Raw genomic sequence first — 27,399 nt, forward strand, 5'->3', positions numbered from 1 at the left:
TCAGGCTTTATACAGTTGTTAGGATTACGTTACCACAGTACAATTTAAAGAGAATGATATATATTAATAGATAAGAATGATATATTCAGTCATGCAACAAGTATTTTCTGAAACTTCCTATGAGCCAGACATTGTTCTACTAGTATGGATATAGCGGTGACAAAAACCCCTGCCCTCAAGGAAATCACATTCTAACGGACACATAAGTAATACATTCATTGTTCCTATATAAATAGATACTTCCAACACTCCTTGAATGCTTCAAAATAATTTATTCTTAGGCAGTTTCTACCACTTTGACACAGAAACTGTATATGTAGTTTATTTCAGTGTGGTTTATTTCAACATAATCATTTCAGGATGCTCTAGCATTTATTTCAAAATAGGGCCACTACTCAAAAATCTTCAAATCACTTTTTAACAATTAACCTCCAAGGATATAGAAAATCTACTGAACATCTTAATAGTGTTCAAATTTGATTTTCTAGTCTCATCAAAGATCTGATAACTATAATAGATGATCAAAGTGGATACTAAAATTTTTCTCAAACGCTCTTAAAGAGCATGAGTCAAAGAGCTGGAGCTTTGCCATGGTAAAGAAGAATCATTTAGGCACCATAAAGTCCTGCATGTCCTTTGGAATCACAGAATGAGAAGTGAGACACAGAATCAGCAGACTTAAAAACAGTTCTACTACATAGTTGAAGCGTATCGTGTCTTTGATAGAATCACTCCTGCTCTTTTTCCAAAAGCTTAAAACATAACAATCAAACATTTGTGTACAGGACATAAGATAGATCCTGAATATTCAACTATGTTTTACACTGCTAAGTTGCCTATAAATTGATACACATATAAATTTCCGGTAAAAAGCTTTACATAAATAAATACTTTCTAAAGAAGGAGAGAGAAAAGAAATCTGAAGGAAAGATTTTTAAGAAATAAACAACTCTTTGGGCTTCCCAGGTGGCGCAGTGGTTGAGAATCTGCCTGCCAATGCAGGGGACATGGGTTCGAGCCCTGGTCTGGGAAGATCCCACATGCCGCGGAGCGGCTGGGCCCGTGAGCCACAACTACTGAGCCTGTGCATCTGGAGCCTGTGCTCCGCAGCCAGAGAGGCCGCGATAGTGAGAGGCCCGCGCACCGCGATGAGGAGTGGCCCCCACTTGCCTTAACTAGAGAAAGCCCTCGCACAGCAACGAAGACCCAACACAGCAAAAATAAATAAATAAATAAATAAATAAATAAATAAATAAAAAATAGTAAGGTAGGAATATACTTTAAAAAAAAAAAAAAAGAAATAAACAACTCTTTAAGAAGGGAACTGACTTTAATTAAAGGAAAACCTACAAAGTAAGTCAATTGAACCTAAAAAGATACTTTATATATCCAGATGTTATGCTGTAAAAAGTCTTTACTCTGTGCTATGAAAAAAGTTGATTTTATGACTTCACGAAGTAAACAGAGAGAGCCTTAGTCAACTAACTAATCAACTAAGGCAGGAGTAGGCAACACATCATTAAACACAGCCCTCAGCCTATCTTTGTAAGCTGTGAACTAAGAATGATTTTTACATTTTTTGAGATATAACTCACATATAAAATTATTAGTTTTAGGTATACATTTTTAAAGGTTTAAAACAAACAAAGGAGAATATATGACAAAAACCTATATGACCTACACAAAACCTAAAATATTTACTATCTAGCCCCCTTTTCAGAAAAAGTTTGTCAAACCCTGAACAAACATGCTAGTCCTAAGTAAGATTAAAAATGATGATGTTCCATTTTCTATCATAACTGACATATTTTCCTTTATGGATTTCTACCATTTAGAACTCTCCTATCAAGATGTTTTACTGACAGCAAAAGCTTCTCAATACCCATCTAAAACCTAAACTTTTATATTTAGATGCTCATAAGATTTCTGAAAAGCTAGTTTAAGTAAAATTAATAGTTCAAAAATTGCACTTGTTAGTCAACCTAGGCATAAATGAGCTGAAATGAACTTAATAGGTTTTTAAATTATTTTAAAATTTAGAGGCTAAGAGCCTTTATTCTCCAACTCTACAAAAGTCTAAGTCCATAAATGAAAAAGCAATTACTCTGCTGTCTCCTCACTGCAGTGGTTAAAAGAATACAGTAAGTCCCCTACATATGAACCTTCAAGTTGCAAACTTTCGAAGATACAAACGTGCCCCTGTATGCCAGCGGCTGTACTGTACTACCGTACTTTTCAAGGTACTGTACTGTAAGATTAAAAATGCTTTATTTTTGTGTTTGTTTTTTATGTATTGTTTGTGTGAAGAGTGTTATAAAGCTATTACAGTACAGTACTACATAGCCAACTGTGTTGGTTGAGTACCTAGGTTACCTCTGTCGGACTTATGAACAAATTGGACTTACAAACACGCTCTCGGAACGGAACTTGTTTGTATGTAGGGGACTTGCTGTAGAACCTCTAAGGATTTCTAAAAGTAAAATGCATAGTGGAGCTTTGTTTACTCTTCCAGAGCAAGCCAGGTCCTGAATCAAAATACCATCAAGTAAAAAATTAACAAATTAAAAATTAATAACGTTCTAACATTTGTGACACTGTGGTTTTATCATAGATATTTTGGGTAGGATTATGCACAAAATTTGAAGAAGTTCTACTGACACTGTATCCTTCAGACTAGACTTTACTTTCATTTTAAATAAGTTAACTACTGTCACCACTCTGGCAGGGAGATGCGGGTACCATGCAATGAGGGTGGCAGTCCAGATTCTCCGTTCTGCCTCCTTTAACACTTGGAGAGGCAGGGGATGCTGGTTCCTTCTGGATGGGGGATGGAGGTACCCTGCCTGGAAGAGGGAGGGGCACCCCGTTACTGCTCCCTATACAACCTGCATTGAGATTAAGGGGGTGGCCCTGGTATACGTGACCAGTTTAAAAGCCCTAACTCATCACTAGGCTTCTTCTAACGCCACCTCAGGAAAGACGGGAGGGGTACCTCATTATTCCCTACTCCTGGATAATGTGAAATCCAGGCTTCCCACATCATCTCTACTGGCAACGCCAGGGAGGGTCCCCCTTAACATCTGGCAGGGATGAAACTGCAGCTGCCCCTCTTGGTCTTCACCACTAGCCCCGTGGAAGGGTTGGAGTACCTCATTATATCTGGTGAGGGTGGAAATCTTGACTCTCCATTCAGCCTCTGCTGCTGTGGGTGGTCCACAGTTTTTTCTGTGTGGTGCTTGACTGTAATAGAAGAGCTATTATCTGAAAGTTTTCTATCTTGCTAGTTTGCTCTTTTTCCCTTAGTCCTTTAGCTAGAGAGCAGGCTTTTTTCAGGGCATTTTTGTCTGCACCTGTTGGCATTTTCAGACTGCTGGCTCTCCAGTACCCAGTCTGGGGTATATGAGGCAAAAAGAAAGCCCAGGGTACTCACCTTGGTGTCGTTCCTTGCATGCCAAGGTCCCTAACCAGTCTACCTTCATTTATCCACCTTTCAGAGTCTTATATGTTTATTTTACATATAATGTCCAGAGTTTTTAGGTGTACTTAGTGGGAAAAGTACTTCTATCTACTTTTGATGGTTCTATCCCTTATACTCCATTTTACGTAATTCTCCCAATTTACCAAATAGTTTACTAAAAATGTCTTTCTCATCTTATCAGTACCCTGCCCCAAACTATTCCATACCTCCAGATTTATACAGTATAAAGTTCCTTTGGCTGCCACGGGAGGACCTCCACAATATGGGCTTCCCACTGCTTCCACTATGAACTGTCCAATCAGGCTGGCAAGTCACTGTTCTCTGAAACTGTTTTAAACACCCCCGCTTCTACACCTTCTCTCATGTTCCCTCTGCCTTAGAACCACTTTTAACCTCCCTTCTGGCTATCTTAATCCTATCTTTCAAGGTCCTATTACATCAATAAATCTTTATGTGCCCTGAAGCCCAGAGTGATCTTTATCGCCTTTGGATTCCTGTAATATTTATTGACTTTATCTCCCCTTTGCATTCTGCCTTATACTGGTATTATGCTTTCATAAATAAGTTATCTTCTCCATTATACTGTAAATTCCTTGAAGGCAAAGATTATATTTAATACTTCTTCATATCCTCTACATCACTTTATGCAATGCCTGGCACATAGCAGATACTCAATAAATGCCTCTGATGTGATTTATTTCTTGATTTGACACTAAGGTAAGTTATAATAATGAAACTTTCATAAAAATACAGTTTAGAAAATATTAAGACTGAAACCCAATAAGATAACTGATAAAAGTAAAATAACTTTCTCTTCTTTTAATTCAATTAAAACATATTACTCACTGAGTAATCCAGTGCCAGATACTGGGATATGCTGGCCAATAAGACAGACACAGTCCCTGCCCTTATGAAATTTATAATTTAAAATTCACATTTTTAAGTTATAAGATATTTATATTAGGTTTACTAGAGAACACTCTACCATTGATAAAATCACTGTAAGCTATAAACTGTATCAGTACAAATACGGGAGGAAATGTAGAACAAACAGAAGATAAATAAAGGAAAAAAGGGAAACAATAGAAACTATAAGTTTCTCTGGCAAGGTGAAACACTGGACTGACAGACTACAAAGAAATAAATTGTTGGCATTGGTCCCAGCAATCTTAATAAAAGAAGGATGTCCTAATGGAGAACTTTAAAAAATATTTCCTCAGGTGTACAGTATTCTCTAAATCAAAAGTATTAACAGTGGTTATCTCCAGGAGAGGGAACTGGGTGGTGGGTAATAAGGGTCAAAGGGACACTTACTGTTCACTGTATACCCTTTTGTACCTTTTGAATTTTGAACCATGTGCATATATTACCTATTCAAAAAAATTTAAAAATTAAAGCTGAAATGTCAATTACCAAAAGAAAAAAAAAAACTTTCTGCAAGGAAAAAAAGCAGACAATTGATTTTAAATAGAATTCCTTGAGAGCCTTTCAAACCCTTATCCTAGACCATGATTATATCTCAAGCAAAACTTTTTAATTTACTTTTGCTGCCTCCAAAGATTCTGACACTACTCTGGATACTCTGACAGCTCCTAGCCAAACCACCTGCCTCAATAATGGTCATCCTTATCTCTGGCACCTTATTCTTCTCATTATATAGCAGGATCCTAGATGATGTCAACTATTCATTATACTATACACTTATAAGGGCAGGGCCTGTGTCTACCTTATTCTTCCCTTAAGCTCCCACACTTAGCATGGAGGAATACGTTAAGTCAATCAACTCTTTCCTCAATCTGTACCTAGTTTACAAATTAAATTTTTGTTTTGTAGGCATTCAATAAATACTGGTTGAACAAATGAATACACCACACTTATTACTTTAATTACCATTTATACACACAAAACATAAATCTATCCTTCAAAATTTACTATCCCAATTCACTACCATGTGCATTATTTTTTCCATACTAGTCTTATGCATGCAATCCTTTCTTTTTATTCCTACTGCGTTTTTGTCAAGCACTTTTATTACAGTTAAACTAGTTCAATTTCTGCCCTCTAATCTACTCTGCACTTCTACAACCATTGTTCTTAAAGATCCACAGCTTACCGTTGTCTGAAAGAACAAGTAACGCTCTCCATCCCCTACTTCATGGTATTTTACCAGATTAAGAAATGACTCCTCATTTGACTTATATCTCTCAATACTTCTTCTACTGCCCTTCTCCATACCAGGTGAGATTCAAACTGTTTTACTTCTATCCTTTAAATATCTCCAAATATCCCAATTTCTTCAACGAGCTTTTTCAGGCTGATCAATAAAGAACTAAGAGTTCTTCCCTCTGGCTATTAAGATTGGAAGTTTTTTTGGTTACTTTTCTCAGTTCTCCTCCCTCCTCCCCCATTTTACTCTTGTCTCTTATCACTAAATTACTTTGTAAAATTGTATTTAACATAAATAGCTATTGTCTCTTCATTAAAAAGTACATTATTACACATCTATATATTCTTATCTATATCGTACTCATCCTTCAGTTATCTTCTTAAATATCACTTTTTCAGAAAAGCCTTCCTTGTTCTCCCTCTCATCTAAGACTAGCTGCTGTATTCTCCAGAGTACCTTGTAAATTCACTTCTGTAACATTTCTACTACCTGTCCCTTTCCATCTAACTAGGCTGTGAGCTCAACGATAATATTATTTTATTCACGACTGTATTCCAAGCATCTTGCACAGGGCCTGATAAATAACAAAAACTTAAGAAATATTTGGTGACTAGTTGACTGATTCTTTCATTTAAGAACTGTCTTTAGTATGGAATGGACCTACTAGGTTATCTTCACAGTCAATTAGATGCTTGATGGACATTTTCAATACAGAGACAATTTCTCTTTAAAAATAAAGACTTAAAAAGAGAGACAATTATAATAGTCAATTTAGGTCAACATTTAAACAATGGCGTAATTTCAAATTATTTCTATTAGTTATTCAATGCTTCCAGTGAAAAATAATAATCCCAAAACCACCTTAAAAATTAACATTTAAAATTCTATTGAAATTTATAATATTCTAACACAGATTTAGCTATAATACTGAAAACATTATTAGTCATTAGAGCAGCATTTACATATGTTACCTACCATATGTGACATTGTGATTTAACTCAGCTCTTCGTAAGGATTCATCGAGAACATCATACATTAATTCACTTGTCCTGTTTAAAAGATATTTTATTTGCAGTAGAATTATAGTATTATAACCCAATAAAACATAGTTTTTCAAACTTCTCTCTCTTTAAAACTGAGGATCTACAGAAAAGAAGTGAAAGAAATTCATTTTATGAATTGGGAATTTCACTTCTTAAAGATTCCATTTGTTCTTTTTCATGAGTTTAACTTCCTGCTTTATCAAAGCTGACTAGTCAATGAAGAGATAAGTCAACCAACTCTTTCCTCAATCTGAAACTACTTACAAATAAAGTTTTTGTTTGGTTGAACATGCTATCTTTTATAATTTTCTTCGTAATATAATATTTCTACCTGTTTAAAGTTACTACACTAATACTTCACATACCAGATTATTCCAGACAGTATATTATCTGTATTTCAAACACTTAGTTTTTAAAAAATATTCAAATACTAGTCTTTCTTTGAGCAGTACCAGGTTCATCAGAAAGAAAATTTTAACTTTCATTTATGTTAAATAATAAAGAAATTATATTTTGTGGAATTAACAGATTAATAACATTCCTGTGTCTTTATGGTCACCAATTACAGTTATTGTTACTGGGTTGAGGTAGACACTATACAAAAATGCAGTGTTTTATAGAGCCCTAGCACTCTGCCACCAAGCCTTTTCTCCAAGGAAAAGTCCTCTCCAAGAGGCCAATGTGAAAACTATGGCTTCTCAGCTGATATTTTTGTATGTTTTGTAAACTCAAAAAACACTAATAGAAAAAAGCACCATCAACACAGAATACCCAGGGACTTCCCTGGCAGTCCAGTGGTTAAGACTCCACGCTTCCAATGCAGGGGGCGTGGGTTCAATCCCTGGTCGGGGAACTAAGATCCCACAGGTCGCGTGGCGTAGTCAAAAAAAAAAAAAAAAAAAAAAAAACCAACCCATAGAATACACAGTTGTTTCTTGCGGAGAAACTACACTATAAAACAAACAAAAAGATGAAAATAATCTGAGGCTATACAAATTACATATCATGTATGTTACAACTTTCTCAGAAAATGTCTTTTTTTTTCAAATATACAGCTGTAAAACTCAATATGAAGTGCATGTACTTCTACTGCATCCTAACTAAAGTATAAATATCCAGTGAGAATCCAGAACCATATCCTAAAATTCCTCATTTTATTATGTAAGCATTTCTTCTACAGACAACCATACAGTAGACATTACAAATCCTTCCCTCCCCAAATTTGGTAATACTACACTTAGATTATGGTATAGTTGCCCAATTTTAAAAGCCAATGTCCGGCATAAGAATCATAATTAACCACATGAAATGTGGAAACATTTGCAGACATGATTGAGCTAACTGTTAATAACCTAAGAAGCAGAATGCTATAAAACACAAGAAAATATTCAAACTATAGATATAAAAGACCATAAATATAAGAGATTTTTCCAGTAAATTAATTCTTTCAATTAAATACATTAGAATCCTGTTATAAAATAACTTAACATTTTTACTTTGCCACACTGAGCTAATCATAACTTAAGAAATCTACGTTAACATAAAATCTTATTAGAGTTGGGACAACAAAGAAGGGGACGAACATTCTAATGTTCCATAACATTATAAGAGAGTTCTACTCTTTATTCATTTAATTAAGCCTAATTTCTATTCAACTGAGCTCTCTGAACTCTATTCAACATACTCATCTTTGCACATATTCTTCAAATTCATCCATGAAGGAAAGAAGGAAGATAATGAGTTAACGAATTTAGTAAATTCACTAAATGCCTCCAAAGTTACTTCCTGACAACGTATGACGGCATTAAATCCTTTTGGACCAGTGAGGTCTGAATGCATTACTATGAAATTCATGGTTTTAAAACAGAATTCTAGTGAACTCCAACTAGAGCTCCACAATAGGACAAACATTTCTAATGTGTGTGTCTGCTTCATCAACTCCAGGTTTTCACCCTAGGTTTCAATCAAGGTTGAGATTCATAAACATAGAAAAAAGTAAAATAGCAACACCAAGAGTGATACAGCCCAGTTAGCGCTCATCAGGAGCTCACCAAAGACGGATGCTGACATGACACTGAGGAGACATTACTAGGAGCAATAATAGCCTAGAGGACAATCCCTTAGTAAAGTGAGACTAAAGAATTAGCATATAGGAGTTCTCTGGTGGTGCAATGGTTAAGAATCCACCTGCCAACGCAAGGGACACGGTTCGATCCCTGGTCTGGGAAGATCCCACATGCCGCAGAGCAATTAAGCCTGTGCGCCACAACTACTGAGCCCGTGGGCCCTAGAGCCCGTGCTCCACAAGAGAAGCCACTGCAATGAGAAGCCTGTGCACCGCAACGAAGAGTAGCCCCTGCTCGTGGCAGCTAGAGAAAAGCCCACACACATCAACGAAGACCCAACGCAGCCAAAAATAAATAAAATTTTTTTAAAAAGTATTAGCATATAAATGTACCCTACTGTATAAAACAGAACCACATCTCTAAAGTCAGAACCTGATTAATAATATTTTCTCAAGACAGAAACACATCAGGGGCTCAAGCCATGGTCCCTGCTCTCAAGGGGACCAAATCTAGTTGCTCTTGAACAGTTCAGAAAAAAATTCTTAAATAAAAATAACAGGTGTGCACACATGCACACACAGAGAGAGAAGAATGATTAAAGCAAATACAAATAATTGATGAACAGAGGTAGAGAGAGCTCCCTGTACTATTCTTGGAATTTTTCCGTAAGCTTGAAAAACTACAGCAAAATTAAAAGTTACAAAAATATATGTAACTGGAAAGGCACCCATAAAAAGTTTAATAAAATTACTGCCTAAAAGAGTAATTCAAACAAATGAATTGTTCCAATTAGAGCAACAGGGTAAGCAAACTATAGTCTGCATGCCTAATCTGTCCAGATGCCTGTTTTTGTATTGGCTACAGGCTAAGAATGGTTTTTACGTTTTTAAGTGGTTGAAAAAAAAATCAAAAGAATAATATTTCATGACACAAAAAGATTATATGAAATTCAAGTTTTAATGTCCTTAAAGAGTTTTTTTGGAACATAGCTGTGCTCATTCATTTACATATTATTTATGGCTGCTTTTGAGGTGTATACAACAGCAGAATTAAATGGTTGCAATAGACAACATATAGCCCACAAAGCCTAAAATATTTATCTGGCCCTTTATAAAAAAGTTTCCCAAGCCCCAGACTAGAATGGTTAAGAAAGTTTCACGGAACATATGGAGCTTCAAAGGTATCTTGCACTGTGAGTAGGACTGAGATAAGCAGAGAGCCAGGATTATCCCAGCAACCTGAATTTTTACACTTCTTATAGTGGCTTATTTATCACTATTAAGTCAATTAAGCATTGCGAGAAGCTGGTTTATCATGACACCTCTAGATGACTAAAGCCTATCAGATTTACCTAGAATAGTTTACCTTTGATCATCTTTTCCTAGAAGTCCTAGTATTCTCAACAGCTGAATTTGTAACCATGGTGCTGGTACACTGTGGTAATTGAAATCTACGGGGAGTTTTCCTCCAACCACTTGCTTCAAAATAGTTACAAAACTCCCAGTCAAGTCTTTATATGCAGATGAATTCTCCTACATCCAAAAAATAAAGTAAAACAAAACAAAAAACTTTCTGTTAATAATAATGTCTTTAAAATAAAATAGACCTGGTTGAAATGCCATAAAGAATCTAACTTAATACATGCTCACTTAAGAAGTTTCATGTTCATATTTAATGAAACAGTCCTCTAACTGTGTAATTTCTTCCACCATGAAACTCCTCTGGCTACCAGATCCAGAGCTGAATCATGCCCTAAAAAGCTTCCACCACTTCCTACTTCCTATACAGTTTAATCACATTTCCAAAGTTCTATAATTACATCTTAGAACCTTTAAAAGCTAGTTTCAGCAATTAAAGCAAAAATTGAAAAGAACTGGCATACTGAAAAAAGCAGTAATACCTCTACTTTTGACAAAAACCAAGGTCTGTTTCCAATCTCTGAATTTTGTTTTCAAAAGACTTCTCATGTGATTGAACTAAATATATTCCAGGTGGAAGAGCATAGCCAAAATTACTCAAACACTTAAAACCCCCAAAATCAGTAAGCCTGCTTATCAAAAATTAATTAACTCTATAGTATTTAAACATATTTGTGATTCTGAATGAGTGTGCCTTGATTATCTATCTGACTAATCTCTTGGACTGGAGAAATTTTTTTTTTCATCTTATTTTTTTTAACTGAAGTATAGTTAACATACAATACTATATTAGTTTCAGGTATACAACATAGTGATTCAGCATTTATGTATATTACGAATTGATCACCACTATAGGTCTAGTAACCATCTGCCTGAACTGGGGAAATTAAATACACATTCCTCAAAATGAATGTTAGACTCTTCATTGTAATTTTTACTATGTATCAAGGACAAATTTTTGGAAGGGAAATAATAGCTCTTTCAGAGTTTAATAAATATTAGAGGAAAAATAAGATTTAATATCAATTATCTATTTATGCCACACTATTTTGGAGCACACAATGCATAAAAGTAAACACAACCTTCAGCTTCTGTAATTTTAAATTGATTTCAACAGCATATCCCATTGCATTATGAGGTATGATGAAATCTCTCACAAATATATACTTTCAGACACAAAGGGTTTCAGGCAATACACTGGGGTTGAATTAGTATAAACCTGTATCATCATTTAGAAAAATTTTTTACCATACTGTTCAACCCCCCTTCCTCCTCCAACACAGTATCAACATATGGAGTCAACACTGTAGACTATGCCTTGCACGTTCCCCACCAGCTCTCCTCATTTCTATAAACCGTTATATGTATCCCATGAAGTTGTATAAAAGGGAGGCACTGCTTGAAAAACCACAAATCTGCAAATTTCAACCACCTTCCAGAGCTACCATTTTTCCATGCTTCTTTAGTAACAATGAAAAAATTTTAGGCATAAAAAAAGACTAAATCTATAATTTGTCTACAACTCATGTGATCAACAACATGCAAATATTACTATTAAAGTGTCAATAATACAAATTTAAATGTGACCTAAGCATTTTACTGAAAAATATGAGTTTTCTTTTAATTACATAACTATATTTTTCTAATGGTAGCTACTCAGTACCTGTTCAAAATGCCAACTTACCTTAATCATCTTAAGGTATATGTGCAAGGAAGCAGCCATGACCCCAACATCTCTGTCACAAAGTGCTTTCCGAAACTTAATATGGATATGCTGTACTTGATTAGGAGCGATGAGATAGAATTTATATAATGCTAGGACAGCTTTTCTTCGTATAATCTCCCTAAAGATAAAAAATAAAATCTAAATAAACCATCTGAATTATCATTTAGTTTGAAAAGATTATGGACCAGATGATTTTAAAATACCAGCTGTTACCTGAATCTAAAAAGAAAGAATTACACATTTATTATTAATTTTTTATTCTAATCTACCAAACTATAAAAAGTGGTTATCTCTAGGAGGTAAGACCTCAAGAGACTTTAACTGTCCATGTTATATATTTCTCTAGTTATAAAATTTTTTGGTAACAAGCATATATTACTTTTGAAACCAAAACAAACCAGGAAAGATAAATTCCTTAATTCCCTAATTCCATTTTTGAAAGCCATATCTCCAGAAATTGGGAAAAGAATCAACAGTAAGTTTAAATGAGTGAGAGGTAATTTCTGCTAGTAACAGTCTCTCCATCAATATTAAAAGTCTCCTTAACATTCTAGCTTTTCATATTTCTTTTTTTATATCATGGGCAAACATACTCCAAATACTTTGCGGGGGCAGGGGAGTATAAGGGGGACTTACATTAAAAGATGTTACTCCTCTCCTTGCCCAGCTCATGTTTCAAAAACCTCATTACAATGAAGAGGAAAGTATACACAAGTCTTGCACTTCATTTGTAACAGATAATGTCTAGCACACAAGAAGCAAAAATAAAGAGTTGCTATCCTATGAACATAATGTAGTTTCCAAGGAATTATATTCCTTGTTTTTGTCTCTTATGCCTATTTCCACATAGCTCATATTTGCAGACTATGCTGGCAGTGCCCACAACAGCAGTACGGAAGTATTTACTTTCAGGGTTCCTTAATATGTATTTCTGTTACCTAAAACCATAGAATCTCAAAATTGAGATTATTCAATGCAATCCTCTGTGTTCCACTCAAGAATACTTTTTATAAGATTCCTAACAAATGGTCACTCAGCCTCTGCATTAACAAGCAACCTACTATCTTCCTAGGTAAACTATGTCATGATGGAAAATTCTTTTCACATAAAAAGAAAAGCAGATTAACAAAAGATTTGCCATTAGTATTAATCCTACAGTAACTGTAAACTATATCCCAATGTATTGCTATTGGGCGTTAACCAATATGAGTTCCGGGAGAGAGTAAGTAAGTGAGGTGAGGAAAAAGAATACAAACTCTGAACAGGCTCAGGAATCCCTAGGTCTGGCCCAAAGTGGTGGCAATAACACAAGATATCAAAAAACCTGGATTTGGGCTGTGAGTTTGGCGTGCTGAAATATAACCAGGGATTCAAAAGTCGAGTCCAAGCCCTGTCTCATAGCTTCGTTGTGATATCTACTGGCTTATCTGTAGCTCTGTCCCATAGTTCTGTCTTTAGCTCTTTACTCCATAGCATGGAGTTAGGTATGGCCATAATTGCAAAAGCAGAGTTTCAGAAAGTCTAAACTCTAACTGGTAGAAGACAGGAAAGGCCAGGACTTGAAATGACAGTAGATGGGAAGCAATAAGGAAAAAATTGAAAGGGTAAATGGGAAGCAACAAGGAAAAAATTCAATTCTTAGAAAGATTTCATACAAAGGGTAAGTATGGCTACCACAAAACAGTGGTGGTATGGAAAAATTTCATAAAAATATGCTCTGCTATGATCAGATCAACCTCTAATTATCTAAGAAAGGCTAATATTTTATTTCCAGTAATTAATTTTCCATACCCATCATTTGTTCTAAACACAGATTTGATATAAACAAAACATTACAAGTCTGAAAAATCTCTGAAGTTATTCCATAATTCTTAGAAAAAGCTATCATTTTTAGCTGGAATATTCATGGTCCAAGATTTAAAGAACACAAACCATAAAACAACATTTTAAAATCTTAGAACACTAAAAATACTGACTTAAGCATATGAAATATTATATGAGTAACAAAAGAAATCTTTATCAAAAATGTATATATAACTAAAATACTGCAATCACAAAGGAAAAATGGCAAGTGACTGTAAACTCTTCCCTAACTCTAAAGATTATGAAGTTAAGGGGCTTGGTCAAAAACAAAATAATTCCAAGTGTGGTGAAAAAGTAATCAAGTTGAGAAGGAGAGAGTTAAGGAATCATACAAGATTAGCAAGATACTATAAGTTAAGGTTCATTTGGATATATTCTGCTATAAAACAGAATTTGAGAGCTGCAGTTTTGATATAAAGCATCCCCAATACATTGAAGGTCTGTATTCATAGCACTTGAACCATTTCCATATGTTTTCCATTATTTCACTTTATCCTCAAAACAACTCTGTGAGAACTAAGGAGCTTCAACCAACCCCATATAGCCAAGAGAAAAACAGGACCCCTGATGGTTAGCAGTAGAAGTGGGAAGAAAGCCAAGGATTCCTGATGCTAAGCCCCACTGACTCTCAGTTTAACTTTAGAAAGTTGCCTAACATTTTTCTAAACCCACATAAAAATAAAGGACAATAAAGGACAAATATCAGGGATTTTTGCATTATACCTGGCAGTCAAAGAATATCCTCTATCCTGGTAGCGTTAAGTTAAAGTTAGAATAAACTTCTGAGTATAAATTTTCCTTTTGAAATACATAGTGTAGACACCTATCCAAAAAGAATTTACTTACTTAGAATGTTGAAGTTTATCTTCTATTAATGGAAGAACAGCTGGAATCATTTCTCGAGGGAAAATCTGGCTGACGATAGTAAGTGCCATACATACTTCTACTAGGTTAGTGCTCTGCAAGTCCTAACATTATTAAGCAAAGAAAACATTCAGTGCAAATTCTGAATCTAGGGACATTGAGTTCAACATTGCAATGGTCCTACACACTTAATAGTTTTCTACTAACTTTTTAAATTAATTTGTACATTTAGGCTTACCTCATATTTTATAGGAATATCCCTGTTTCATCTGCCTTAATAGAGTCAATAGATAAAGGTAGCCAAAAGGCAACTGATCTAAAGGAAACTGCATTTCTGTTTACAATGACCAAAGTAGTCTTCTTTATTACAGCCTTTAAAACTTTTCTAAACTAGTAACAGAATAATTTTATGAATTCTTCTTGTTAATCAACAATATCAGTGGAAGTTTAAAAGGAAGCAATTCTTGAATATATATGATAAAATGCATGCATTCATATATACTTACATAAGCACAAAGTTTACAAACCGTTCTAATAGAACCCAAAACTACATTTTTGAAAGTTTGCAAAAGTTTAAGCTACTAGTAAACTTAAGAGAGTATATAACTTAACAATTCAGAAAGTATTGATACTACACACCCACACACACACTCTCTCTCATATATCAAAAGACTGAAACAAGATAAACATGAAAAAGCTCAACGATGCAATTATACTTCATTACCAATTTTGTTTAAACGTTTAACAGGAAACAATACTGTGTATGGATTAAATTGTGTTTTTATTATCTGTACATTTCAGTTACCCAATTAAACTCTGTTCTTCTTTAAACTGACTTTCAGAATCTAAAAGACTTCAATTATTCAGTTTATATCACATCCCTTTAAAACAGATCCTAGAGAAAAAGACAACAGCATGGAAGATGCATCTGACTAAGAGTCTGGAGATCTGAGTTATAATTCCAACTCTGCTTTTTTTTTAATGTATTCTTTTACTGAAGTATATTAATAATATTGTATTAGTTTCAGGTGTACAGCACAGTGATTTAGTATTTTTGCAGATTATACTCCACTATAGGTTATTACAAGATAAATGTGTATAATTCCCTATGCTCTCCTTGTTGTTTATCTATTTTAAATATAGTAGTTTGTTATCTATTAATCCCATACTCCTAATTTGTCCCTCCCTCTCTCCCCTTTGGTAACCACAAGTTTCTTTTCTATGTCTGTGAGTTTGTTTCTGTTTTGCATATACATTCATTTGTATTATTTTTTAGATTCTATATATAAGTGATATCATACAGTACTTGTCCTCTGTCTGATTTATTTACTAATATTTAATTTCAATAGTATTCTCTAGGTCCATCCACATTGCTGCAAATGGCAGTATTTCATTCTGTTTTGTGGCTGAATAATATTCCATTGCGTATATATACCACATTTTCTTAATCCAATTGTCTACTGATGGGCACTTGGATTGCTTCCACGTCTTGGCTACTGTAGTGCTGTTATGAACACTGGGGTTATGTATCTTTTTTAATTAGTGTCTTCATTTTTTCCAGATATATACCCAGGAGTGAAATTGCTGGATCATATGGTAGTTCTATTTTTAGTTTTTTAAAGAACCTCCATACTGTTTTCCACAGTAGCTGACCAATTTACATTCCCACCAACCGTGTACAAGGGTTCCCTTTTCTCCACATCCTCACTAACATTTGCTGTTCACAGACTTTTTCGTGATAGCCATTCTCAATGAGGTGATACCTCATTGTGGTTTTGATTTGCATTTCTCTAATTAGTGATGTTGAGCATCTTTTCATTTCCTGTTAGCTATGGATATGTCTTCTTTGGAAAAATGTCTATTCAGGTCTTCTGCCCATTTTTTCATAGGATTGTTTGTTTTTTTTGATATTGAGTTGCATGAGCTGTTTGTATATTTTGAATATTAACCCCTTGTTGGTCCCATGATTTGCAAATATTTTCTCCCATTTCATAGGTTGTCTTTTCATTTTGTCAATTATTTCCTTTGCTGTGCAAAAGCTTTTAAGCTTAATTAGGTCTCATTTGTTTATTTTTGCTTTTATTTCTTCTGCCTTAGGAGACTGATCCAAGAAAATATTGCTACAATTTATGTCAAAGAGTGTTCCATCTATGTTCTCTTCTAGGAGTTTTATGGTTTCAGGTCTTACATGTAGGTCTTTAGACCATTTTGAGTTTATTTTCGTTAACTCTGCTTTTTTAAATGAAACAATAATAACAGCAGCAGTAGCAACTATTATTCTCTACAGTGTTTCATTTAACCCTAACAACTTGGTTAAGTTCTATTATTATCCTCATTTTACAGATGCAGAAACTGATATAAAAGATCTTTCTAAGCCCATTCTATAAGCCCACCTTCTTTGAAAAGTACCTAATTTAATACGATTGATGAGAAATGTCAGATGCCTGAAGGAATAATTTAAGACTTCATATTAACCAGCATACAATACAATACCTTTACAACTGTATTCACAAGGAGAAGCAACAGTTCATGACTTTCATGTAGAAATAAAGAAACAGCCAAATAACCTATAAAATTTGAGAGGAAAAGTCTCATAATTACCTGCCAAAAATTAACATTTCCCAAGAAGTTAAACAAAGCAATAATATATTCCAAAATTTAAGTGTCAAAGATACCAGTTACACGTAAATATAAAAACAAATAGTAAAATAACAAGGTTCAAAAAATTCAGTAAGGAAGATTTCAGATGTTCTTCACCCTGAAGTCTTTCACAATTAGGTATTTCACAGGATATAACTGAAATGGAAAAGAGGCTATGTGCACCAACTTAAAGTCCTGTAAATGACATTAGGAATATATGCCTTCTATCTTCTGTGCAAATCTCTACACAATCAATCAAAACATTTTCTGTCTTGTAGCCAAATATAATTATTCAAAAACTAATAGCTACTACAGTTAATAGTGAGTTACTAGCTATTTGTATTACTGAATGAGCTACCTAATACCAATCCATATGATGTAAATCATCTATTAGCCATAAACAATACCTTATTTTCTCAATGTGAAGATAAACTATTGAATGAATAGAAGTTGTTGCGGAAAGAAACAATGTCTACCACATTAAATGTACTCATTTACTCAGGTACTTTTATTTTAATAACATCAAAACATTAAAAAATACAACTTAAAATTGAGGAAGTACGTTAATACTCTGACAAATACCATGTGCATGGAATCTAGATGCTCCATGTCATTTTCCTGTCACCCTTAATATTGATAACATTTGTTAGACAGTTACTGTGGGTTAAGTACATTACAAGCCTCACCTCATTTAATCCTCACAACAACTCTATGAGGTAGATATTCTTATTATCCCCAATATAATAATGAGGCCCCAAAAGGATAACTGCCCAAGGTCTACAGCTACTACATGGTGGAGCCAAGACTACAACGGAGCCAGTAGGAGTTAGCTCACGTTTTTAACCCCTATGCTATTCTGTCTCTCACACAGTCTACTTTGAGACCTTATTCCCTGACTCCCATTCCCATTGTTTTTCATTCTTCTCAATTCTTCCAGCCTTTTTATTAGCAATTCTAGTGTTAGCTACCCCTATTACTATCCAGCATCCATACTGTGTCTGTTGGGGAAGATGGGAAAACTGTTAAAAAAATTTCCTGTTCTCATAACCAAGGAGTAGCAGCATGACCCACTGCAACATCTTCACTGAAGGTCAGAGGAGCAGAGCTATCACTCCCACAATCAGGAGAGAGAAAAAAGAACAAACCAGGACCAGGAAAGAGAAAAACCCTAGACAGCATTTAAAGCAGAAATTAGGTCTTATCAGATTACATCTGTTCAGCTAAGATATCACCCCCTCTCAAGTCACCAATATCAAGATTCAAGAAGATCAACAAACTAATCCAAAGACCACCTCAAAACCTTATGAAATCTTAATTCTATCTGTTAAAAAGAATATCCTGTTTTGACAATCAGGGAAAACAAGGAAACTGTTTTGATTATCAGGAAACAGGGAAAAAGATATTCTGTGATTCAAAAAATTTAAAAGGTTTCAGGAAAACAAAGAAAAACAACAATGATTAGAGAATACATTTGATATGACTAAGAGTGAGGTACAGGATAGGAATACAGGCTTTGACTCATAGAAACTTGGGTTTATATTCTAGCTTCACCATTTAGTAGCTCTATGACCTTGGAAAATTGACTTGACCTTTCTGAGCTTCAGTTTTCTCCTCTGTCAAACGAAATATCATCTCACAAGATAAAGCACCTAACATAATTCCTGACTTAGTGGGTACTGAGATTTATTTACTCAACAGTATTCATGTGAAAAATAAGAATGCATTATCCATCAGAGAAAGCACTAAGCCTTAGAAATCTCAGGAGAGTAGATAAGGCAATGGTACTGGAGTAAAGGCATAAAAAATTTAAATGCTATCTTAAAAAAAACTTCCACTCATTAGCACACATAAAGAATATCTGATACCCACAGACACGTCTTTCTAGGTGTCAATAAAATACTTTCCTAAGGAAGATCATGAATCTCAATAAAAATGACTGTGAGGTTTCCTTAGTCACTGTAACTATGAAATAACCCACATACAAGGTCCTTCACTGAACATTATTTATTAGAGCAAAAAATAAAAACAACCCATATATTCCACCAATAGGGACCTCGTTGAAAATACTATGGTACATCCATCTGCCCACTGAAAACTATGCAATTGTATAAAAGTATAAAGATGTCAAAACAAGATGCGGAATAATCTCTGTAGCATGCTATCTTCTGTGTAAGAGAGAGTATTTGAGTGTGTACCCATGAATTTGCTTGTTTTTTTCAAAATGAAACAATGGAAAGATTAATCAGAAGCTAAAGAAAATAGTTACCCATGGGGTAAGGGGCAAAGCTGGTAGAGGGGTTAGAGATAAACATGAAATTTCTCTGACTATACCTTTTTATCAGGTCTTAACTTTTGGACCATGTACACATGTAATTTTTACATATTTTAAAAATAGGGCTTCCCTGGTGGCACAGTGGTTGGGAGTCTGTCTGCTAATGCAGGGGACACGGGTTCCGGCCCTGGTCTGGGAAGATCCCACATGCCGCAGAGCGGCTAGGCCTGTGAGCCACAACTGCTGAGCCTGCGTGTCTGGAGCCTGTGCTCCGCAACGGGAGAGGCCGCGATAGTGAGAGGCCCGTGCACCGTGATGAAGAGTGGCCCCCACTTGCCACAACTAGAGAAAGCCCTCGCACAGAAACGAAGACCCAACACAGCCATAAATAAATAAATAAATAAATAAAAATTGAAAAAAAAAATTTAGGGAATTCCCTGGCAATCCAGTGGTTAGGACTCAGTGCTTCCACTGCCACGGCCTGGGTTCAACCCCTGGTCGGGGAACTAAGATCCCGCAAGCCGCGTGGCATGGCCAAAAAAACCAATAAAATAATAAAAATAAATAAAAATAAAAATAAAATTTAATTGAAAATGGAAAAATTACATGAAAGTCTAAAAAGCAAAATATAGCAACAGATGTACAAAGTATAGACTGTCTATTGTTTTCAAAATTTCCTGCTGTTAGGGATCTCAGAATTAGTTTGGAAAAGACATGAAAAGACAAACACCGTAAGACAACAGGTGGTAGGAGCCACCTGAGAGATCACAGAAGAGTTAAAACTTGGTTTGGAATACAGAAAGGGAGAGACAAGATGCCAGAGGACACTCTACTTGGAGGGATGAATGTAACAAATCTAGAAGACAAAAGAGTATTTTTGGTGGAGTGAGATTCAACAAGTGGAACAGTGTGTTCATATAGTCTCAGAGTCTTTACCAAGATATCTCCCACGCCATACCCATCATCTGACAGCACAGGTCAATATAACTTGAGAAGAATGTTGGTCCCTGACAACACGACACTATCAACTTCTTTGAATAAAGAACATGTTCTACTCCTATATTATTCTAAAGTGCTTCCTTCTTAAGTTTCTGATATAAAGCTGTATGTATATGAATACAAGATTTAAGTACTTGTTTTCCTAATAGACTTAAAGGTTGATTACAGAAATAAAATTTTTTAAAAGATACCTCAAATCCTCATAGTTAACAATTGTTAAACTAGGAGCAGGATACCGAAAATTATTCAAGTCAATTTCAGTTTTATCTATAAAAAAATCATCCCTTATCATTAAACTGATGAGGTTAGACAGACTTTTTAAGATCAGCTTTACTGAGGTATAATTTACATATAAGAAAATTCACCCTTTTAAGTACATAGTTCAATGAGTTTTGACAAAGTCATCTAACCACCATCACAAGAACAGGCAATTTTTCATCCTTTCTATAACTCCAAAACGCTATGAATCAGGAAAACTGATTCCATTTTTAGACTGTGAGTTTTTGAAGCATTATCTTTTAAAGCTTTGGAAATCACAAGGCAGTGTTCTTAAACCCTACTACACACCTGCCATCATTCACTTTATATAATAGCCAGAACTTTAAGGACAACATTAAGTGCAAGAGTCTTAAACACATACATACCTACTCTTTTTTCTAAAAGGTTTCCTTGTTGTGCCAACTTGATTGCATGTATGTAACCAAAGGAAGCATCATATCCAAGCATTTCACAATATATAAGTCTCACCATACATTCCTTCATCATTTTCTGAAAAACAAAATATCCAGTAACAGTATAAATAAATAGAATGCTTTGACTTTTTTTTTTAGTATGCTGTAATCATTTAATAGGAGAAGTCTTTAATTCTGGCACTGAAGAAATAACATATATAAATTAATCACCCAAAGTCAGACTTTATAAATAAAGAGTTTCTCCCAAATTTAACTACCAACAGTACACATTTCAGTAAAATTATCTCAATATTTTGTTACTGGCAACAATACAAAATAAATCAAATGTAGCTATTTCTAATTCTAGGTGTCCCTCGCGTAAAATTTGGTTATAATGTGAGACACGTGGTCCTCAGACAAACTTTCACTCGTGGTACTCTAACGTGGCTTCTAGAATGTAGCACATCATTTTAATATACTTTGTCAAATGAACGCATCCATAGAGCTCCCACAAGTTGGTAATGATTTCTGTGATGAAAATATTTTTCACATTTAAAGACCAAATTGCACCTGGAGTTTCTTCAGAATTACTGTGCTATATGATAATAGGCGACAGTTTGTTTTATAAGCATTACTTTTTCAACAATTCTCACAACTATTATGATTTCATTAATGGTATAATCATTCCAATATTTAACCTAACTGGATCTTTCAATATTTATAACAGGAGCTAATAACTTATTTTAAGAGATTCTATAAATCTGTTTTATTAGTATGAGAATATCTGTATCAATATTTATAGCAAATTTTAATCAAAAATTTAAAATATAAATGTGTTTCAAAATAAGAAAAGCTCAGACTATTTTAATATCTAAAAATTAATTAGGGTTAATATATTACAGGATTACTGAATCATAAAATGCTTAAAAAACAGTAAAATAAAATGTTTTAAAGTAAGAATAACATTTATATTTCATATATATTATATACAGAGAGTAGATTTTATATATATATATATATATACACACATGTAAATATGAAGAGTTTAAAAATAAACCACAGGAAAATCTTAAGGGAATAATGTTTAATGATTTAATTTAGGTCACTTGTGTTTAATAAAAGTTAATCCATCAGCACATTAATTAAAACTACTAAACACTGAGAAAACAAGCTTAAAGTATACTGGAAGCCTCTTCAAAGGCTTCTACATCAATGAGGAGTGAAAGTATTCATTTAAGCCATTAAGTATCAACCTTGATTTTGTAACATTTTATCTCATAGCTTTTCAAAAGTCATTATGGAGTTTGTTTAAGTAAAATTCTATTGCATACATTATTATTCTCTTACTTTTGGAGAAGAAAATGCTTTTCCCAATGCAGGAATTCACTCTAGAAAATTTCTTTAACAAATTATAATCCAACTTCTACATGACCACCTCAGGGACAGACTATTCTGTAAAGTATGCCCAGAGTTGGATGGCCATAAATATTATAAAATCTTCCTTCAAACTCTGGCTCCCTAACTTCTACCTACTTATCTAAATTCTGTCAACACCAGGTTTATGTCTGGTAACATGAAAACTGTATTTACTGATGCCAATTATAGGAAATGGAAATCAAACTAAATGAAAAGAGAGAAGCTATTTCTCTGTAACATTTCTATCAAGTATCATAACACACAGTGATTTTATACATACACATAAAAACATATACATATCTATGCATACACATACATATACACATACACACACAGATCACATTAACTATGTTTTGAGTTTCATTTGTCCACATATTATTATGACCATAAAAGGAAATATATACATTCTCTCAGACTTTACAAGTGTTATTCACATACATAATCATGTATTCATGCAAAATGATCACCGCAATATTTTTATTAGAAGAGTATTCCACAGCAACTTACACAAAGAAGGCACTCACAAAATATTTGCTGAATAAACGTTGCTTAGAAAAATCTCATTATCTGAAACCACATAAAAATTAAAAGAAAAAAAAAGTAGGCCTTAATCTAACTATGTAGGGACAGTCCCACAGTCCCACAGTGGTCTGCATATGGTGGTCACAGCTTAAATAGTTGCTGGATGAATGCTGTTTGAAAATCAAATTATATGGAACCAAGTTTTTTAAAAACTAGATCCTGATTTAGCTATTGTGCAATATACTCAGTTTTACAGCAAGAAAATCACTTTTCTACCTTGTCAGCCAACCTATATTCCAAGATATAACAGTAAAATGAGAGATTTACAATATATCAATTCAGGTCTGAAAACACTATTTTATTTTTTACTTTTTTAAAAATTTTTTTAGCTGCATTGGGTCTTCGTTGCTGTGCGCGGGCTTTCTCTAGTTGCAGCGAGCAGGGGCTGCTCTTCGATGTGGTGCACAGGCTTCTCTTGTTGCGGAGCACAGGCTCTAGGTGCGCAGGCTTCAGTAGCTGCAGCACCCGGGCTCAGCAGTTGCAGCACGTGGACCCTAGAGCACATGGGCTCAGTAGTTGCGGTGCGCAGGCTCTAAGGCATGCGGGCTTCAGTAGCTGTGGCGCATGGGCTCAGTAGTTGTGGCTTACAGGCTCTAGAGCGTAGGCTCAGTAGTTGTGGCGCACGGGCTTAGCTGCTCCGTGGCATGTGGGAGCCTCCCAGACCAGGGATGGAAGCCGTGTCCCCTGCATTGACAGGCGGACTCCCAACCACTGAGCCACCTGTGAAGTCCCCTGAAAATACTATTTTAAATGATGTGTCCTAACCTTCTCCCAGTGCACAACATTAGAACAATAAGATCAGCCTTGGGGTCTCAGGAGTCCTACATTTATGTAACTATCATCATGTTGGCATTGAACTGCCATCAGTCAAGCAAGTCTTGCTCTGGTGCAGCCAGTCAGCAATAAAAGGCTAAAGTTAATGTCTGACTTGTTACCATCCATAACTGATTTTGACTGTGATAAATTAGATTTTAGCAACTGATCAATTAATGCCACTATTGAGTCCACAGTGGACCAGATTTCAAATTCAAAACGTGCTGGCACTGACTATGCAAACTTACCAGAGTTGTATTAGGAGCAGAAACAGTTGCTTTCAGATTATTTAGTTCCTGCTGGATTAATTTCTCTTCCTCCTGAAAAAATGAAAATATTTGAATGCATGAATAACCACCTTTTTAAACTCTAACAGTATTTTTAAAGGGAAAAATATAACTTATAATATTTTCAATAAAAAAGAAACATTATTTTAAAGGAGAGTTACAAAAATTATGCACTTAAGATTTGCCTACAGGCATTTCTCCAACCCTCAGAATCATTCCTGGAAAGAATAAATATTTTCATGTTAACTCACCATTCCTCTTTTTTTCACTCAGTTACTGTCCCCTTAAGGACGGGTTAGCAGAAAATGGTTTTTAAAAAAAATTAACAGTGGAGAGAAAGTAGAAAAGCAATTCTTTATGTAGTGGCCCAGAATAAGGTTCTCACACCTTCTCCTTCTTCATGGAATACAGAAACAGGGTAAGAAGGCAGAAACAGAAACTGTTCTTCTTCCCTTAAACTATATTCTTCTTCCCTATCCTTTTTTCCTTATTCCTTGCATCCTTTCCCTCACTTCCCATCTCTCTCTCACACACACAGAATAAATACACTGATATGGTTACTTTTACTGTCTGCATTGTATTTCACCTCCTTAAGCACTTGAAAATTGGCCCCAATTTTGACGAATATCATGCTATCTTTAAATTACACATTGAATTAGCAGATGCCCATTAGGTGACTAACCAAGAACTAACAATCCTAGTGAAGTACTGCTACATTTAGATACCTTATGTACGGTTTCAAACTGCAGTTTAAAACCAAAAGTATTTTATTTCATTCAGCCACCTCATAAAAACAAGCAAAGGACAAAATTTTAAGACAAGCAATATCAAGTCTACAAATAATTGTTTTCTGTGATTTTTGAATGTGAAGCTGATCCTCCCCAGTACAACATCATCTTATTTCAGTTTAAAAAAGAACGTTTTTAAACGCTCAGAGCACTTTGAAGAAAAACTTTCTTTGTCTTTTCTTCTCTCCTGACACATATTTCATTGTATACTGCTTACAGCTGTCTTAAGCCCAAGATGAAGGAACAATTCCTTGGGAAAAGGAAATGTGTTTTACACTGTTTCTTTAGGGTCTAACACATAGTCTCTTCCACAAATATCTTTTGAACAGATTTTGACCTACCATATGATCTTTTTTTAAGATAGTAAATCCCTGAAGCTTTGAAAAGTCTGTGGGAACTTAAAAACTTCCATTATAACTGCTCGTTTTCAAAGCCCATCTGAGGCAGAGACTTACTCAGCAAATACTGCATTTAGGGAGAATTATGCTTTTTCTTTGCCCAACCCGTAGGTCTAACCTAAGAATCTCAAGCTCCCCAAACATACTGAACAACAGGTTCAAATGGCAGGGTCTGTTCTAGTGTATGACATCTAGCAGTTGAAAGAACCGGGAGACAGAAAGAACCCGAGTGCGAAATAAACTTTTTAGGAGAATAATGCTGACACTTCCATGGCACCTGGTAGTTTCACACGCTCGATGTCTCATCTAACTCTCGAAACAACCTATGAAATGTGTACTGGTACTCTGTTACGTCAACGTTCAAGAAACACACGGAGGCTCAAAGATTAAAGATATCTGCCCCAGACAATAATGAGTCAGTGTCAGGGCCAACCGTGGAAACTCGGCCTCCCAGCTGTCAGTCCGGGCAGCAAAGTGACGCTTCCGGACAGACGCCAGGACCGACAGACACACACGCCTCACGGCCAGCCCCGGAGGCTCGCCGCCGGACCGGAGCCTCCCAGCGAGGGGGCCTCCCCGAGGCGCCCCTGACCTCCCGGCCCAGAGAACACCTACGTGCTTGGAGGTGAGCGCGGTGATGCCGCGGACCAGGCCTCCCAGTCGGGAGGAGAAGGACGCCTTGGCGGCCGCGGGCCCGCTAGCCGACTGGCTCTGCAAGAAGAGTCCCGGCAGCGCCGTCAGCGTCTTCTCCACAATGTCGCTCATCGCCGCCGCCGCCACCCGCCCTCCGGGCTCCGCCCGGCCTCATGCCCAGGACCTACCCCGCCGCCTCCCCGGCCTCCGTAGGCACTTCCTGTTTGTTTGAAAAAGAAATCTTTATTCGCGTCCCGCGCGGACAAGCACAGTGTCGTTCTAGACAGACGCCGCCGGAGGGCGCGAGAGTCCGCGAGCGAAAGACCGCGCGCCAAGCCTGCGCGGACGTGGTCCTCCTGTGGTGGAGCAGAAGGGCCGGACGCTCCCGGTTTCGATGGCAACCCCTGCGTCCCGAGCTTCTCTGGGTCCTCCTGAGGTAGCCGCTGCCGTCCGTCCCTCTTACACTTCGGCCGCAAAAGTCTCCCTTTCCCTTTGGCCACCTCCGCGCTGCCCGAGACCGCACGGGGAGGTGGCCATTCCTGGCCCTCTCTCGGCACCCTCTCACTGACTGGGGGACCACCGGCAATCCGCCCACCTCCCTCGACCGCACTCGGAGGGGCGGAATCGATGCTGGGCCCCGGCGCCACGCGCGGCCCTAGCCCTGGCGGTGCCGGGGACCTTGGTGGTGTTGAATGACGGCGCGGCTGCCCTGTGGACTCATCCTACCGGGTTCAGCGCCCGCCGCGTACGGGGGACTCTTGGCCACTGTCCCTTCCCCTCCGCCCCCCTTCTGGGGTTTGGGGAGGCAGCCAAGAAGGGGAAGTGGTCGGTTGGCCACCCCCGCGCCCCCCAGACCCACTGCTCCTGCCCAGCAGGTCGCAGTCCTATCCTCTCACAACGCTCTGTTCTTTTCCATTCTAGAACTGATGGCAGTTGCCACTACATAAATATGTATCTCCCTGTCTTTTTCATTGCTGTCACCTCAGCTTCCATCTAGAACAGAATCTAGTGCAGTGCTTTTGAGAATGTGGTCTGGTGAGTTCTGAAGGAGACCCTAACAAAGGAGCCAGGAAGTCAAAATTATATTCATAGTATTACTTAAATGTTATTTGTTGTTTTCACTCTCATCCTCTCCAGAGCGTATAGAGAAGTTTTCAAGAGGATAGAGGACTTACAACCTCTTAACTGACTGATGAAGTGTGTGCTTGAGTACTACTGTATTTTATAGATTCGTCTAATGTTTAGGGTATAAGTGCGTTTTCAGAGATTAACTCA

General features: G+C 36.2%; 1 protein-coding gene across 4 annotated transcripts in view; it reads right to left on the reverse strand.

Moving 5' to 3' along the window:
* The window catches only part of AP4E1 (adaptor related protein complex 4 subunit epsilon 1), a 66,433-nt gene extending 40,145 nt beyond the window's left edge, over nt 1-26,288 (reverse strand). For 2 of the 4 annotated variants that reach the window (XM_036843163.1, XM_036843161.1), the window contains exons 1-8: nt 26,107-26,288; nt 24,267-24,338; nt 21,181-21,304; nt 17,119-17,192; nt 14,608-14,729; nt 11,857-12,016; nt 10,120-10,286; nt 6,621-6,694 (exon numbers count right to left, since the gene is read on the reverse strand). In XM_036843163.1, coding sequence (XP_036699058.1) covers nt 6,621-6,694; nt 10,120-10,286; nt 11,857-12,016; nt 14,608-14,729; nt 17,119-17,192; nt 21,181-21,304; nt 24,267-24,338; nt 26,107-26,256 — 943 coding nt within the window. In that variant the 5' untranslated portion in view covers nt 26,257-26,288. Of the gene's footprint in view, nt 1-6,620; nt 6,695-10,119; nt 10,287-11,856; nt 12,017-14,607; nt 14,730-17,118; nt 17,193-21,180; nt 21,305-24,266; nt 24,339-26,106 lie in introns of those variants that run through there. The other 2 variants (XM_036843164.1, XM_036843165.1) reach the window with 2 other exon arrangements.
* Nucleotides 26,289-27,399: the final 1,111 nt, after the last annotated feature.

Source organism: Balaenoptera musculus, chromosome 2, assembly GCF_009873245.2.
Source record: "Balaenoptera musculus isolate JJ_BM4_2016_0621 chromosome 2, mBalMus1.pri.v3, whole genome shotgun sequence".
In the NCBI taxonomy this organism is placed as follows: Eukaryota; Metazoa; Chordata; class Mammalia; order Artiodactyla; family Balaenopteridae; genus Balaenoptera; species Balaenoptera musculus.